Source organism: Bidens hawaiensis, unplaced genomic scaffold (genome assembly GCF_021521415.1).
Source record: "Bidens hawaiensis isolate Kalapana, Puna unplaced genomic scaffold, B.hawaiensis_p1.1 tig00020148_1, whole genome shotgun sequence".
NCBI classification, from domain to species: domain Eukaryota; kingdom Viridiplantae; phylum Streptophyta; class Magnoliopsida; order Asterales; family Asteraceae; genus Bidens; species Bidens hawaiensis.
Window position 1 is genome coordinate 162,196 of NW_027493070.1, and position 17,288 is coordinate 179,483.

Genomic DNA, 17,288 nt, shown 5'->3' on the forward strand with positions numbered 1-17,288 from the left:
ATATTCCGAATCCTACAAGCTACATAACTCTCGTCGTCCATGAATCCTACCGTAGGTTGTATTGCCTTTTTATAACGCACGACAACAAAGGTATTTATAACAATATCAATGAAATATTAAACAATATCCTTATCTAACTTTTAATTATACGGTTTTGTTTCTATTATAAATATGGATACACATACAATCATTACACAATCATACACAAACACGTTGCAAATTTACATCCTTAACACACGCTACACATAATATAAACTAAATCCGATAACATAATCAAAACGTAATTGTATTACTTATTAATCCAAAAATCGAAACAAATAATGACAAAATAATTAACCTATCCAGTTTACGAGCACGTATCTAAAATAAACCATAAACAAATTTCATAACTCCTTTCTCTAATTCTCTTATAATCAAATAAAGCCACCTACCACCTACCACGTGCCACATCCACATTGTTTTAATCTTGTCAATCTCATATTGACACCGTAACAAATCGAGTTGATTCCAAGCGTTATAAAAATCGCTTGTCGTTCGTTGGGAACTAGCGATTAATCCGTCAAATCCACCTCATATTTTTCGAACGCCATTAAAAAAACAAGCCGATTAAAATAAAGTGACAGGTAAACAGGCAACAAGCTGCGCCACAACCCCCTTTTGAATAACGAAACCAATCATACTAAAAACAAAATTTGAAGTCTTAGGGGCCAAATAATACACCACCCGTTGAATTTAGCTCAAAAATTCCACAGCCTCCATGGCTAAGAAACCAACTGTATCAAAAACAAAAATGATAAACATGTGTTGATTCTCTAAGCAAGCTTTCAACACCACTTGCCCCGCAACAAACCCACGGTCTCTCAGCCTAACAAAAGGGACACCCTTGTAAGGTGCTTCCCCTTACCCACCCAAACACAAGGATATAAGCCAGTCGTAGCGTAGAGTGTAGACCCCCCTCAACCAGAATTAATCAATGATTAATCGATGCCTAGTCGGGATTTTTACAACCGACCAAAACCCACTAGTAGTAGAGAAAAAATGTAAATCAACAAAAGAGGTAGTGAGATATAAGGATGAGATCGGTACCGAAAATCCAGGTCCCGAAAATCATAAATTATTGGTACCGGTACCGAAATACCGGTACGGTATTGGTATTAAAGGTAAAAATTCAGGAAATACCGATACTGTACCGTTTCTGAAACTCAAAACTTTGGTACCGATTCGGTACACCCGCATAGAATTTGCTCAATCCGTAGTGTGATATTGTAAAAACTTTAAACATCCCTAATTTAGAGGAATGGATTCGAGACCTTTCTTTTCCTTGGATATTCAAACCCTCAAAACCCAACAACAACAATAATAACAACACTATAAAACCACACACACAGAGGGAAATACAAATCAATATATATATATATATCAATTTCCAACTCTCTCTCTACACTTCTTCCTTGTGCTTCAATCTCAAGCTATCCATCTCTCTTCATTTCGCTTATTCTTCTTCTAGGCTAGGGTTTCGTTCGCTTATATAAAACCCTAGGGTTTTGGTTCAGGTTCGTAACAATCAATCAAAACTGTGCGATGGCGGCGGAGAAGCTTAGGGACTTAAGTAAGCCGATTGACGTCGGTGTGCTTGACGCTACTGTTGCTGCGTTTTACGGCACTGGATCTAAAGATGAGGTTTCTATTTCTATTTCTACTCTTCATTTTAGCCCTAATTTTGTGTTTATAATTAACTGTAGGAATTAGTTGACGTTCATTGTTTTTGTTTAGGATTAGGGCTTTAGTATCTGTATTTGTATTTAATTTGCCCTAATTTTGTGTTAATGTAGCAAATCTATAGGAATTAGTTGATGTTGATTGGTTTTGTTTAGGATTAGGGCTTTGTATTTGTATTTGTACTCTTCATTTGAGCCCTAATTTGCCCTAATTTTGTGTTTATGTGAGTTTACTACAAACGTTGTGAATCTGTAGGAATTAGTTGATGCTGATTGTTTTTGTTTAGGATTAGGGCTTTAATTTTTGTATTTGTACTCTTTATTTGAGCCCTATCTTGCCATAATTTTGTGTTTATGTGAGTTTGTAACAAATGTCCTGAATTTATAGGAATGAGTTGATATTGATTGTTTTTGTTTAGGATTAGGGCTTTAATTTTTGTATCTGTGTTTGTATTTGTACTCTTCATTTGTGCCCTAATTTTCCCTAATTTTGTGCTTGTGTGTGTTTGTATCAAATCTATAGGAATTTGTTGATGCCGATTGTTTTTGTTTAGGATTAGGGTTTTAGTTTTTGCTGATTAGACTGATTAGGGCTTTAATTTTTGTTGATTAGTGTTTAAGTGATTAGTACTTGTTTCTAGGGCTGCAATCGAATCGTGCTTGTTCGTTAAGCTTGTATTGCACAAGCGAACTGTCCACGGCGAACGGTGCACAGGAGGCGTCTAACGGAACAAGATTTTTTGTTTTGTGTTTGTTTATTAAGGAAATGAACTTGTTTGGGGTTTACGGATACAAATGAACCTACGCAAGTGAACACATACAATGTCTGTGTTGGTGTTTTTTGGAAGGTTTATATTTATATGTTAGCTTACATATACATTGATAACATGGTACTTGTAAATATGGCCATAAACGAACACATTATCAAGCGTTTGCCAACACATTATCATGTTCATTTTTATAGCTAATTGAACGGAATTTTTTGTTCATGTTCAATTTATAGCTAATCAAACGGAATTTTTTGTTCATGTTTGGTCATTTATTAATCGAACGAACCTAAACGAACTTTTCGCTGAATAGTTCACCGAATGCTTGGTTCGTTTACAGCCCTAATTATCTCAAAATTGTAGCGTATTTTGCTCTTCTTGTTATAACTTTTAAGTGTTGTTACTTAGCATGTTATTTACACTGCAGAGGGCTGCTGCTGATCATATTTTGCGGGAATTGCAAAATAATCCCGATATGTGGCTTCAAGTGGTTCACATTCTTTCAAACACACAGAACTTGAATACCAAATTCTTTGCTTTACAGGTCATTACTTCTATCTTTTTTATAAATGCATTATTCATTGCGCTCTATTTTATATATGCTGAATATGCCACACAAAACTTGAGGACCAGGGAACTGATCTGGACTGTTCTTTTTTTGAATTTAATGGCCTATATTGGTTCCCTAGCTTTCAAGTTTATTGTGGTTTTCAAATGGACTTTGGCATGCTTAATGTGGTTTTAAATAGGATGAACAAAAATACGGTATGCTGGCAGTTAAAATACGATAATGTTGTTATTTACAGGTTCTTGAAGGTGTAGTCAAGTACAGGTGGAATGTTTTACCTGTCGAACAACGTGATGGAATGAAAAATTATATATCTGATGTTATTGTGAAGGTGCGCACGCTGTAGTTCTACTTCTTTTGATGCTATTTTCATTTTTTACGATCACTTTTTTTTTAAGTATTTATTTCTGTTTTTAGCTTTCAAGCAACGAGGGTTCTTTTCGACAAGAAAGGTTGTATGTCAACAAACTCAACATTATACTAGTCCAGGTCAGGTTTTGTTTAGTAATTATATGCGGTACTTTTATACGTTTCACTGACTTTAATGGTTGACTTAATGAATTGTGAATGCATAAATATACAGGTTTTGAAGCACGAGTGGCCTGCCAGGTGGCGTAGCTTTATTCCTGATCTGGTTACAGCTGCAAAAACAAGCGAAACAATCTGTGAGAACTGCATGGTTATACTGAAAGTATGTTTGAAATATCATATCCCGTTTGTTTAGATTATTGTTATTTAACTTATTATTAGTTAAATGGTGTTTACTGTTAAGTATTGATTTTTGTTTTTTCAGCTTTTAAGTGAGGAAGTGTTTGATTTCTCAAGGGGTGAAATGACTCAACAGAAAATAAAAGAGCTCAAACAATCTTTGAACAGGCATTACATTATTTCTTTAATTTGCTATTGATCATATCTTTAATTGTACTAAAGTTCTTTTTTTTGGGCGGGAACAGTGAGTTTCAACTCATTCATGAGTTATGCTTGTATGTACTGTCAGCATCTCAAAGAACCGAGCTTATCAGAGCCACTTTGGCAACATTGCATGCTTATCTTTCATGGATTCCTTTGGGATATATATTTGAATCTCCACTGGTGTGTATTTTTTTTTAATTTTGATATAATTATTCTGGTTAACTTTTCATGAAATTAAAACTGATGCTATTATCTGTGACAGCTGGAAACACTTCTTAAGTTTTTCCCTGTACCTTCATACCGTAATCTGACTATTCAGTGCTTAACAGAGGTAATTTTTTTTATATATTTTCTTTTGCATTTTTTGAAGTTCTGATTTTTCTGATAATGGTTGCAAATGGTAATCATGGTGACAGGTTGCAGCTCTTAATTTTGGGGATTTTTACAATGGACAGTATGTTAACATGTACAACATATTAATGGCCCAGCTCCAGGTAAATGGAATTTTAAATAATGGTTTGATATAATATTTAGTTTTTGGAGTTGAATTTGTTAATGGTGGTGTTATTTTGTTTTAGACTGTTCTTCCAACAAATACGAATATACCCAACGCGTATGCAAATGGCTCTAGTGAAGAACAGGTACACACTATTTCAGAGTTTTTATTACGTTTATACTTGATGTGTCTGATCTTGATAAAACTCATCATATATATTTATTTCAGGCGTTTATCCAGAATCTGGCATTGTTTTTCACTTCATTTTACAAGGCATGCTTTTTTTTAATGCTACTTTTTGGTGTAATAGGTTCATTGCTTTCAATAAGTTGAGCATCTGATACTGCTTTATTTTGCATGCAGCATCATATTCGTGTACTGGAGTCTTCACAAGAAAACATCAATTCCCTTCTGATTGGCCTTGAGTATCTCATCAACATCTCCTATGTTGATGATACCGAGGTTTTCAAGGTGTGTTGTTATTTGGTTTTTTATTCATGTAAGATACAATTTGTTTAATCTCTTGTTTATGGTCAACAGGTCTGCTTAGACTACTGGAATTCTTTAGTATTAGAGCTTTTTGAGGCAAGCCACAATCTTGAAAACCCTGCTGCAACTGCAAACATGATGGGATTGCAAGTATGCCATGATGTTTTTTAATACTTGATGTACATTTAGTCAATTAAACGCTAAGTTATCTAAAAATTTTACCTTGCTTTTGTTGATGCACTGAAGAAGCTGAACATTTTTTTTACTGATTTAGATGCCACTGCTTCCTGGTATGGGTGATGGTCTTGCTTCACAATTGATGCAAAGACGACAACTTTATGCGGGACCCATGTCAAAATTAAGAACACTTATGATATCTCGTATGGCAAAACCCGAAGAGGTTTTGATTGTGGAAGACGAAAACGGGAATATTGTTCGTGAAACCTTGAAAGATAATGATGTTCTTGTTCAGTATAAGGTAAATAGACCAAATGTTCACAACTAACTGAAAATCATTCAAACTGTGAATCTGATGCTGATGTTACCATTATTGTTATTTTTTGTCTATTGCTTAAGAAACTAAATGTTTGCAGATTATGAGGGAAACACTTATCTATTTGTCACATCTTGATCATGATGATACTGAAAAGCAGGTATAGTTTTGATATTTGTTTTATCTTTTGTTGAGTATCTGGCTTTCAATCCATAATGTGGTGACATTTTTTTTTTGTATTTCTGGGTGTCACAGATGCTGAAGAAATTGAGTAAACAACTTAACGGTGAGGATTGGACTTGGAATAACCTGAACACACTATGTTGGGCCATAGGATCCATTTCTGGGTCCATGATGGAGGAACAGGTAACCACTTTATTGTTTCCTTTTTTTTTGTCAACTTATAAATGTCATCTAGGGATGAGCAAATTCGGTACCGGTACCGGTACTGAAATTGGTACCGATTTGGAACCGTCGATACCGAATCGGTACCAAAGTTTTGAGTTTTGGGATCGGTATGATACCTGTACCGGTACGGTACCGGTATTTCCTGCATTTTTACCTTCAATACCGGTACCGAACTGAATATTTCGGTACCGGTATCGGTACCAAGCTTTTGTGATTTTAGGGATCGGTATTTTCGGTACCGGTACCGGTACGATACCGAGCTCATCCCTAACATTATTGCCATCTATATTTATCTATCTTGCTATCGTTTTTAATCTTGTCTTTCTGTTCCAACAGGAAAACAGGTTTCTTGTCATGGTTATTCGCGATCTGTTGAATCTTTGTGAGATAACTAAAGGAAAAGACAACAAAGCTGTCATCGCGAGTAACATAATGTATGTTGTTGGACAATATCCAAGATTTTTGCGGGCCCACTGGAAGTTTCTTAAAACTGTTATAAATAAGCTGTTTGAGTTCATGCATGAAACACATCCAGGAGTTCAGGTTTTATTTTATTAATGGTATTATCTTATGTACATTTAGTCATCATCATCATCATCATCATCATCGTACTCAGTATATCCCACCAATAGCAAAGCTATGGTAGGGTCTGAGGAGGGTAAGATGTAGGCAGCCTTACCTCTACCCCATAGGGATAGAGAGGCTGCTTCCGGTGAGACCCCCTATGGTAGGGTCTTATGTACATTTAGTGCAGTTACTAATTAGAGGTTTGACTTTTGATTTTAGGACATGGCGTGTGACACGTTTTTGAAGATTGTCCAAAAGTGCAAGCGCAAGTTTGTTATTGTGCAGGCAACGCATACTATCTTCTAACTGTTTTTTATATGATTAATTAATTTCTCAATTATTATAGATGGTTTTAACTTATTTTGGTAACAGGTTGGAGAAAACGACGCGTTTGTTTCAGAGCTGCTTACAACTCTACCAACCACCATTGCAGACCTTGAGCCTCACCAGATACATTCATTCTATGAATCTGTAAGTCCAAGATTCTCAATTTGAAATTTCATGTTTTTGTTACAAGTAGTAGTGTTTACTGGACATTATTGACTATTTGACCGCAAACATGTTACTAGGTTGGTCATATGATTCAAGCAGAATCTGAGATATCAAAACGGGAAGAGTATTTGCAGAGGCTGATGAGTCTTCCTAATCAGGCATGCTTCTGTTATAAGAACTTAATTTTTTATATTTAAATGCTGGATTGTTTTGTCTTACGATTGCATTAATATGCAGAAATGGGCTGAGATTATTGGACATGCACGTGGTAATGTGGATTTTTTGAAGGATCAAGATGCTATTAGGACTGTGCTTAACATATTGCAGGTTTGTGTTTTAACACTTAACATATATTTTGATCGAATTTTTCATTCTATTTATCACTTATTTGAATTTATATGTGCATTCTTCATTGTTGTCAGACAAATACGAGTGCTGCCAGTGCACTTGGAACCTATTTCTTACCACAGATAACTCTAATCTTTTTGGACATGCTTAATGTTTATAAGTAAGTTACTTTCTTTTTGGCTCATTTTTTTGTATCTTCACTTTTTTCCTCAAAATATATAAACAATATGTTGCATTGAACAGAATGTACAGCGAGCTTATTTCATCTAGCATTGCTGAAGGGGGTCCTTATGCTTCTAGGACTTCCTATGTGAAACTTTTAAGGTGGCTAACTTTAATATTATTTATGATGTATCTAGTGTTAGGTTAAACTATTTTACTTATATGCATATTTTTTACAGATCTGTGAAGAGGGAAACACTTAAGCTCATTGAGACTTTTCTGGACAAAGCTGAAGATCAACCACAAATTGGAAAACAGTTTGTGCCCCCAATGATGGACCCCGTGCTTGGAGATTATGCTAGAAACTTGCCTGATGCTAGAGAATCGGAAGTTTTGTCTTTGTTTGCCACCATTATAAATAAGTACGTGACTTGGGACATTTGTTCTGTTTTTTTAAAAGAGCCAGCATGACAGGTTTCTGCAAAATTATATACATGATAGATGAATTTCGGTCTGTTTGACTTGATTACGACTCGCTTATAAGTAAAGGAGTCGCATTATTAATATCATTTGCAAACATATCCTTTTTAACGGCCTGATTTGCTTTTGTGAACGTTGCGTATAAAATACAGGTATAAGAGTGCAATGATAGATGATGTTCCTCGTATATTTGAGGCTGTTTTCCAGTGCACTCTCGAGGTAATAATATTTTGGTTAAGTGTTGTATTTTAAAAAATAATTTAAATGCATGTCAATTAAAAACCAATTTGACGTCATTCTGTATTTGTTATTTTTGGCAGATGATAACCAAGAATTTTGAAGATTACCCTGAGCACCGACTCAAGTTTTTTTCATTACTTCGAGCTATTGCTACATATTGTTTCCAAGCTTTAATATTGTTGTCACCCGAGGTTTGTTTTTACTTTTTATGTTCTTTTTTTTATCAATTTCAATTATGCTAATTCTACAAGTCTAATACATATATATTTTTTTACATTAGCAATTAAAACTTGTAATGGATTCTGTGATGTGGGCATTTCGGCACACTGAGAGAAACATTGCTGAAACTGGGCTTAATCTTTTGTTGGAGATGCTTAAGAACTTTCAGGTACATGTTTTTTAGACCATTTTTTTGGTATTAGTTTTAATTTTGTGTATGCAACTAAATTTGATTGTTTTCTTTGCAGAACTCCGAGTTTTGCAACCAGTTCTATCGGTCTTATTTTGTGCTGATTGTGCAAGAAATATTTGCTGTGTTGACTGACACGTTTCATAAACCGGGATTCAAGCTGCATGTTTTAGTGTTACAGCATTTATTCTGCCTGGTATTTTTCTTTTTGCTAGTCAAGTGTATTGTTTAAATGTTGAAAGGCGGGCTAGCATAGTAATATTCTGAATCGGTCAGTCTTTGTTTTTAAGGGCAATAACATGAAATAGAAACGCTCGCTGTTCTTTTTCTCTAATTTTAGCAATCAAATTTATGGGCAAACTGGAAAAGGGCTAATAATGTATGTTTGATTGTAGCAATCAGCTCCATTTAACTGATTTCACCAGAAATACGCCTTAGTGTCATTGTCTCATCTTACGCCACATCATGTTAATATGCTTGTATGATTTTACTTTCACTGGTAGCGGTTTCTGTTTATGCTGGTTTATTACAAGTCGCTGATGTGGCATTTTATAGTGCTTACGTGTATCTTGTATGGCATATGATGTGACATTCATTAACTACTTTTAAGTTATATATGATCGTTTTTAAAATAGTTGGTAGTTGCCACATCATATGTTACGTGGGATTTATGTAAATACTTGAGACGCCACATCAGCAAATTTTAATAAACCAGCGTAAAAGGACCATACTAAAATCAGCGTAAAAATTAATTTGGTTGCTAAAATTAGGATAAAGATGTTAAGGCTGTTTTTGTTTTGTGTAGTTTCTCTTTTAAATATAGTCAAAATCGATGAACAAAACAATTTAGGAGGCTGATACCTTCATAAGTAAATCGGTTGATATTGTCACACTTACTGTTATGGTGAAAATTTCAGGTGGAATCAGGTGCGTTAACCGAGCCTTTGTGGGATGCAGCCACTGTTTCTTATCCGTATCCAAACAATGGGATGTTTGTTAGAGAGTATACTATTAAGCTTTTGGGTGCTTCGTTCCCTAACATCCCTGCATCTGAGGTTTGTGATTAACTTAAACCATTTTTTCTTTCTTTCGCAATTTTAACATTCGTCTAACGGAGACCGTCTTTTTAGGTCACAAAATTTGTGAACGGGCTTTTTGAATCAAGAGCAGATCTTTCAACATTCAAGAACCACATTAGGGACTTTCTTGTGCAGTCAAAAGAATTTTCAGCTCAGGTAAGTGCCATAATATCTTTTCTTGGTATTGACACCGTGTTTAATTACATGGACGCTCCCTATAGTTTGCCCTTATTGCATAGTTTGCCCGTCTTTTTCAAAATTACACTTGTAGTCTCCAACATTGTTACGTTCATTCAAACGTAACAGCAAAGTAACTTTCAAAATTACCAGTGTGATTTTAGAAAAGTGGGGACTAAAACATGCAATATGAACAAGCCACAGGGACCATCCGTGCAAATGTGTAATTGACTTTTATTTTAATTTACAAACCGTCTTTTACTTGTTCCCAAAATGATTGATTTTGGACATTGTGGTCAAATTTTGCTCATGATTATTACACTTCAAACAGCGTAAACATATCCAACACTAATCTGTCTTTCATTGATCATTAACGTAAACATCCTTGTCCGACCATATTTGTCGGTGCATTAGTGATAATTAAAGACTAATTTTGACTTGTTTTTTTTGCAGGATAACAAGGATTTATATGCAGAAGAAGCAGCAGCTCAAAAAGAGGTCGAAAGACAAAGAATGCTTAGCATTCCTGGTCTTATCGCACCCAATGAGATCCAAGATGAAATGGTGGACTCATAAAAAGGCTAATAAGTTTCATTGGTATCTTTTTTTGTTACTTATTATACATTTGTGGAGATCCATGTTGGTTAAAACTTTAGCCCAATTTTTCTCTAATTATGAGCTTTGTTAGTGGTTTGCGGAGGAGGGTACGTACAAAAGGGTGTTTGGTATCTTTATGGGGCGTGGTGGTGCGGAACAGTAATAGTATTGACGGTAGTCGATTGTTGGTTATGTAGGAACATATAGGGGGTATTGGAAGACATTTTAGTTGATGAGTGAGACTCATGTTTATGGGTTGTGTTTTCAAATACTTGTAATGTATGGGAATCATTTTTAAACTCATTGGTGAATGACTAGTATTGATGGGAACATTGTTTCTTGGTTTTGTTTTCTATGGCTGGTATGTTTTTTGATTTTGCTATGTTATAACTAGGGGTGTTAATCGGGTCAATCTGATCGGGTTTTGGGTTAATTGGGGTTTAAGAAAATAAAATATAATCTGCAACTTGACCCTATTAAGGTTTGGGTGTATCGGGTTAGGTTTGTGGGGTTAACTGTGTTACTCTATTTTTAAGTTCTATTTTTAAGTTGATTTTTGTGTTTTTTGCTTGTGGGTTTGAATATTTCTCATTTCATGCAATTTTCAATTTCTTTTACAAATAATTATCTTATGGTTGCATGTATGTCCGTAAATGAACCGAACGAATATAAAGAGGGGCATGTTTGTGCTCGTTTTTAAACAAACACAAACGCAAATCGGACAATTTATTGTGTTCATGTTTGCTTGCTTAAAACCTGAACATGTTGTGTTTGCTAATTTAAAATCTAAACGAATAGTTTTCATAATTAAACAATAAAATCAATTTCATTAAACTCAAAAACGATTACGATTACAATAAAGTGGCAGACAACAAGCTGTGCCACAACCCCCTTTTGAATAGCAAAGCCAATCCTACTAAAAACGAAGCTTTGGGACGTAAATACATAAATGAACATATTTATATAAACACAAAATATCAAATATAAAACATACTAGGGTGGTATAATTTCTAAATGCAAATATATTTAATAATATTAATATGTACACGAACATGAAAAACTTAAATGAACGATCATAAAAATGGTAACAAATAAGCAGAATAACCGAACCCTCTATGAAACTTCCACCATTGATTTTTTAGTGTCTATTTTACCTTCGCATCTATATTGTATTTGAAGTTAACTATCACCACTAATCGGGTTAACCTGAAACCCGATTTTTTTCCATAAATGAATATGAAGCCCGACCCTATTAACAATTCGGGTAACCCGAATAACCCAATTAATACTTTTTGATCACCCTATGTAACCCGACCATAATTAGCTTATTCGGGTTCGGGTATTTTGAACATCCCTAGTTATAACTACCTAAGTTCTAAGATTAGGTGTTTAACGAGTTTAATTAAGTAAACATAATTTTGTTAACATTTGAAATAAGGTTATTGAATGTTAGTTAAATTACTTAGGCAATTGCATTAGTGTATGTAAATTTAAAATGCTCAAAAAGAGCAAGACAGAAGATGATGACATAATGTACAAGAAAACCATCATAATTATCAAAAGTAAGTTATTAAGTTATAAAATAGAGAAGTAAAATTAGGTTGCCTAATTGTTATGCTTGGGATTTTCATATTTAGCTATTAGTTTTAAAGCTTTAAGATAGAATAATCAACTAAATAACTAGTTGAATATATAATTCTAGAATAATTACTTATTCAATAAGAATGTTTATTTCATCCTGAAATAGTCAAACAAGCACAAATTATTTTCTTAACTAAATTAAAACAAACAAATAGTTCTCAATTTCTCATAAGTAGTTCAATATATCCATTTCTAAAACCGTATGAAACACATTATAACTAGGAAAAAGATACGTATTAAATATATTTCCTTAGTATATAAATATTACAAGCCAATTTCTAGAAAATAGGAATTTGAGTTATGGTATGTTTAGATAGTTAATTAGTATAAAAAGTAAAATGGTTTTAAATAATATCAGTTATGACCTGTTGGCAAGTTTGGCTGGTGGTGAACCCAACTAAAGGTGTATTTGTTTAAAACGGCCTGCGAGGCTGCAACTAACGGAACCCTAATGCCGTTAGTTGCAGGTCATTGGGAAAACGTTTTTTGCCGGAAAACTCAATCTTTTCAATCGAAACCTCTTTGTAATCTTAGAACAAACCTTTATGAACATTTTTCTAGTAAAAGCCAAGTTATTGAGGTTGTCGGAATCCTAAACGCACATTCAGGGTCGATCAGTGGTGCTAAAGTGGTGGTGGCAATTGGTTGGTGGTGAGTTAGCTGGTGATGGTTTTTCCATTGAAAAATGTGAGTTTTCTGACGACTTGTAACTTACAATGTTAGGGTTATGTCAGTCTTGGACCGTTGTAAATAAAGTTAAAACTGTTATTTGTCGATAGGATATAACTGAAATTATTATATTATATTAGGTTTGGAGGAGCCAAAAAAAACTCAATTTTATCATCAAAAGAATAATAATCCAATTATTCTTTTTATCAAACCCAAAGAAAAAGAAAAAAAAATGGTAATTATGATGAAATTCAGTATAAGCATCTTCTCTGAAGCAACGCTACAGTAATAATATTAATAATATTCATTCTATTCATTCATTATTATTATTACATCCCAAAACACAAAACCCATCTTTCTTTCTTTCCTAATTCTTGATTTCTGTTTCGATCCACTTACCAGCACACCTCTTTTCTTCAATTCAAGATTAGGGTTTTAATCAGAAGCTCAAATTGAAATTGAATCTTGATAGCACGCATGGGTCAAGTTTTCCGCAAGCTCTTTGATACATTCTTTGGCAACAGCGAGATGAGGGTATTTTTGTCATTAATTTTACCTTTTATTCATATTTTCAAATTAGGGTTTTGAGCTTTATTGTGTGTTTTGTTTGAATTCTTGATAAAAGTTTGAACTTGGTTAGTTTAGTTATGCTTCTTGCTATCTTTGATTCAGCTGTCAAGTTTTGTCAATAATTTGACTTTTTAAGCTTCAACTTACCTTATGATTTTAGGTTGGTAATGCCGGACCGTATTCACAAGTCGGTGAATATGGAAGGACCTAAGTTGAAAATCTGTCAAGTTGGTTACTTTTATAATTGTAATAGGATTAGTATGGTTAATGTCTCGGTCACCGGGCTAGGGTTAGATCTTGTGTTTGTGTTTTGTTTGAATTCTTGATAAAAATTTGAACTTGGTTACTTTAAGTATGATTCTTGCTATCTTTGATTCAGCTGTGAAGTTTGAGCACAAACCCTAATTGATCCACTTCTTAGACTTAATTTGCCAACAATTTTGACTTTATTAGCTTCAATCTGTTGTGTTCTGTTGTGTTTTTGCTTGTATGCAACTCTTTCTCCCATTGGTTATTTTGATTTTTTTGGTTTTTAGTTTTGATAATAGTAATTAAAAAGGTATTTTACATCTATGAGGTCTAGGGTTGTGAACGAATCGAACTGAACAATGCCTTGTTCATGTTCGGGCGATAGGTTTTTATTGGACAAACAAACAGTTCACAAACAGCTAACGGAATGAAATTTCTTGTTCGTGGTGTTCGTTCATTGAGGAAGTGAACTTGTTCGTGAGCGGTTCACGAACGTAAATGAATGAACACAAACTATGTTTTATTTGGTTTGGTTTGGCTAACCGAGAATGATTGGCGTTAGCGGTCCAAGTTTGTGTTGGTGTTTGTTTTTAGCATTTATATTCATATGTTAATTTTACATATAATTATAACAAAATACTAATATATATGTATTTTTTGTTTTATAGTTATTAATTTTGCTTAAATCTATATGATAAGATTAGGAAGGTAATTTGAAAATAACTAAAAAATTTATTGAACAAGCGAGCATAAACAGCTATATTGTCGAACGTTCATGAACATACCCTCTTTTCGTGTTCGTTCGTTTAGTTAATCGAAAGAAATTCCTTGTTCATGTTTGTTCATTTATTTAACGACCGAACATAAACAAACTTCCCGCCGAACAGTCCGTCGAACGTTCAGTTCGTTTACAGCTCTACCAATGAGATCTAATTATAACACCCGTGTATGATATTTAAGTTATTTAGTTTGTTCTTTTACATATTTAGGTTGTCATGCTGGGGTTAGATGCAGCAGGGAAAACAACCATACTTTACAAGCTGCACATTGGCGAAGTTCTATCAACTGTTCCTACTATTGGTATTTATATTTATTAATTTTTTGTATATTATGGGCTCTTTTCAGAGTAAAGAAATAGCCATGATTTGAGATTATTATTTCTTTTGAGGCAGGCTTTAATGTGGAAAAGGTTCAGTATAAGAATGTGATATTCACGGTTTGGGATGTTGGCGGTCAAGAGAAGTTGAGGCCCTTGTGGAGGCATTACTTCAATGACACAAATGGGCTGGTAAGTATACTATAGACACCATTTTTGTTTTGTTTTAACATATGTTGTTTCGGATGTATTCCTTTGATCTATAAGTTATATGCTATGTTGACGTTATTATGTCCAGATTTACGTTGTTGACTCTTTGGACCGAGAGAGAATAAGCAAAGCAAAGGCAGAGTTTCAGGTATTTTATTATTGTATTTCACCATTTTGTATGGTAAATAGTGAAAGATTCTTGCTTGGATATTTTAATCTCGACTTCACTTATTTTCATTTTATTTGCAGGCTATTATCAACGATCCTTTCATGCTTAACTGTGCCATCTTGGTGTTTGCAAACAAACAGGACATGGTATGTTTACACACTTGATAACATTTTTGTGTGCATCAAATTGTTGTAACATCATTTCAATAGGATAAGGTCTGTATACATTTTGTTACTAACAGTTATAGTTGCATATTATAATGTGTTTAGGTGAAGTTTGCATACATAAACTTTTCCTCTCACAATATAAGCAATCCCAAACACCTTATTACTTTTCAAAAAGATAATAAGTTGGTGAAAATAAGCAATGCCAAACACCCCCTTACTTTTTTTTTGACTCCTTTTTGAGTAAACTGCGGTTTTCGTCCCTATGATTTGTCCAATTCCGCGGTTTTAGTCCAGTAGTTTCAAATCTGCGATTTGCGTTCTTGTTGTTTCATTTCACTTGCAATTAAACCCAACCCCACTAACCCCGTTAAGTCAGGTTGTTAAACCCATCGCGTGCCCCTCACGTGAGGGGCAGTTTTGTCCTTTTTCTCCCCAAATAAACCCCAACCCTAATTCACTAGCCCCCTCACGTGAGGGCTGAGGTGTATTTGGGAACAAAAAAGGACAAAATTGCCTCTCACGTGACAGACACGCTGATGGGTTTAACAATCAGACTTAATGGGTTGGTGGGGTCGGGTTTAATTGCAAGTGAAATGAAACCATAGGGACAAAAATCGCAGATTTGAAACTATTGGACTAAAACTGCAGATTTGGACAAACCACAGGGACGAAAACTGCATTTCACCCCTTTTTTTCGAAAGATCTATCGAGTATATCTCTTTCTTTGATGGAAAATCAAAGTCACCCTGTTTTAAAATATTAGAAGATATCTTCATATATAACCAAGAAACTCAAGATTTCATATTTTTCCTTACAGAAACTTTTGGTCTAATACAAGTATACAACATGTATATGTTGCTGCCTGCTTAATAATGTTAACATAAAGCAAAGACTCTTTGAAGGGTGTTTAGGAACTAGGATTGCTAAGAATATTATTACAATAAGTGCCTGCTTCTTCTTGTTCGGTTATCTATTATTTTTGTCGAAAATACATATGATTTTGATATTACATCTATAAATGTTCTGAAGCCAATATCTTTATAGGCCTTTTGATTTATAATTAATATACGCAGAAAGGAGCAATGACACCAATGGAGGTATGCGAAGGTCTCGGACTGTTTGAACTGAAGAACCGAAAATGGCACATACAAGGGACCTGTGCACTCAGGGGAGATGGGCTGTACGAGGGGTTAGACTGGCTAGCCAGCACCCTGAAGGACATGAAGGCGGCTAGTACCTCATCTTTCTGATTAAACGTGTTGATCAATAACCCGAGTTTCTTTTTTAAATGTATATGAATGAGAAGTGAACACATGAGCCTTGGATAGCTGTGTTGTGCATGGCACCCTGTGTAGTAGTAGTAGTAGTACTACTACTACTTTTGGCATAATGTAAAAAAGAATCACTGCTGTTTGGGTGTTGAATTCATACTTCTATATCTATGTATTGTGGAAAAGCGGAGTGCCTTGAACGAATTCGGTTTGTTTTCAGTCTTTGGAGGGGTGCAACGAGCCGAGCTCGAGCTTGACTAGGCTCGAGCTCGGCTCGTTTAACTTACACAACTCGAGCCTGAGCTTGGCTTGTTTCGAGCTCTATTTTCAAACCTCGAGATCGGCTCGTGAGTAGATTTTCAAGCTCGAGCTCGACTCGTTTACTATATGTATCAACAATTTTTATATATTTTTTTCTATTATAATTTTATGTATAAAATAATATATATTATTTAGTTATTTTTATTTATTTTTTCATAACATTAAATATATATTAATTAATAATTATTAAATATATATTTTAAAAAATTATATAAATAACAGGCTCGTAAGCCGGCTTGAGCTCGATAAGCGAAGCTCGGGCTTGGGCTTGTTTATTAAACGAGCTTGCTTTTAGGCTCGAGCTCGATTAAGCTCGACTCGATCGAGCTTTTTAACGAGCCGATCTCGAGTAGCTCGGTTCGTTTGCACCCCTGTTTAGAATGTGGCCTGATGTTTTGAGTCTGGTTTTTGTGTTTTCAAGATTCAACATTAGCTTAGTATGTATAGAGATCTTTTATAAAAAAGAAGAAAAGTGGGTATTGATATGCATGAAAATCATGTAAAGATTCATACTTGAAGGTGG

The 17,288-nt window shown here is 34.5% G+C and overlaps 2 protein-coding genes across 2 annotated transcripts; both read left to right on the plus strand.

The window, feature by feature from the left end:
- Nucleotides 1-1,532: 1,532 nt before the first annotated feature.
- On the plus strand, nucleotides 1,533-10,394 carry LOC143560012 (protein EXPORTIN 1A). Its single transcript, XM_077048420.1, has 31 exons — nucleotides 1,533-1,680; nucleotides 2,913-3,029; nucleotides 3,292-3,384; nucleotides 3,471-3,542; nucleotides 3,637-3,744; nucleotides 3,847-3,929; nucleotides 4,007-4,145; nucleotides 4,228-4,296; nucleotides 4,382-4,459; nucleotides 4,544-4,606; nucleotides 4,690-4,734; nucleotides 4,825-4,932; nucleotides 5,002-5,100; nucleotides 5,225-5,428; nucleotides 5,544-5,603; nucleotides 5,699-5,809; nucleotides 6,188-6,394; nucleotides 6,638-6,703; nucleotides 6,791-6,889; nucleotides 6,988-7,068; nucleotides 7,148-7,237; nucleotides 7,333-7,418; nucleotides 7,502-7,582; nucleotides 7,660-7,842; nucleotides 8,053-8,119; nucleotides 8,221-8,331; nucleotides 8,421-8,528; nucleotides 8,608-8,745; nucleotides 9,467-9,604; nucleotides 9,680-9,784; nucleotides 10,259-10,394. The coding sequence occupies exons 1-31, from the start codon at nucleotides 1,582-1,584 to the stop codon at nucleotides 10,379-10,381; spliced, it is 3,231 nt and encodes a 1,076-aa protein (XP_076904535.1). The 5' UTR covers nucleotides 1,533-1,581; the 3' UTR covers nucleotides 10,382-10,394.
- Nucleotides 10,395-13,189: 2,795 nt separating this feature from the next.
- On the plus strand, nucleotides 13,190-16,631 carry LOC143559985 (uncharacterized). Its single transcript, XM_077048397.1, has 6 exons — nucleotides 13,190-13,246; nucleotides 14,521-14,611; nucleotides 14,704-14,819; nucleotides 14,926-14,985; nucleotides 15,087-15,152; nucleotides 16,247-16,631. The coding sequence occupies exons 1-6, from the start codon at nucleotides 13,190-13,192 to the stop codon at nucleotides 16,421-16,423; spliced, it is 567 nt and encodes a 188-aa protein (XP_076904512.1). The 3' UTR covers nucleotides 16,424-16,631.
- Nucleotides 16,632-17,288: the final 657 nt, after the last annotated feature.

What these genes read in the sequence shown, in the direction of transcription:
- LOC143559985 (XM_077048397.1), top strand. Translation starts at nt 13,190, where the DNA reads ATGGGTCAAGTTTTCCGCAAGCTCTTTGATACATTCTTTGGCAACAGC. An exon ending in ATCAACTGTTCCTACTATTG is followed by an intron (nt 14,612 to 14,703) that starts GTATTTATATTT and finishes CTTTTGAGGCAG; the next exon opens with GCTTTAATGTGGAAAAGGTT. An exon ending in TTGCAAACAAACAGGACATG is followed by an intron (nt 15,153 to 16,246) that starts GTATGTTTACAC and finishes TAATATACGCAG; the next exon opens with AAAGGAGCAATGACACCAAT.
- LOC143560012 (XM_077048420.1), top strand. Translation starts at nt 1,582, where the DNA reads ATGGCGGCGGAGAAGCTTAGGGACTTAAGTAAGCCGATTGACGTCGGT. An exon ending in CTCAAACAATCTTTGAACAG is followed by an intron (nt 3,930 to 4,006) that starts GCATTACATTAT and finishes GGGCGGGAACAG; the next exon opens with TGAGTTTCAACTCATTCATG. An exon ending in ATATATTTGAATCTCCACTG is followed by an intron (nt 4,146 to 4,227) that starts GTGTGTATTTTT and finishes TATCTGTGACAG; the next exon opens with CTGGAAACACTTCTTAAGTT.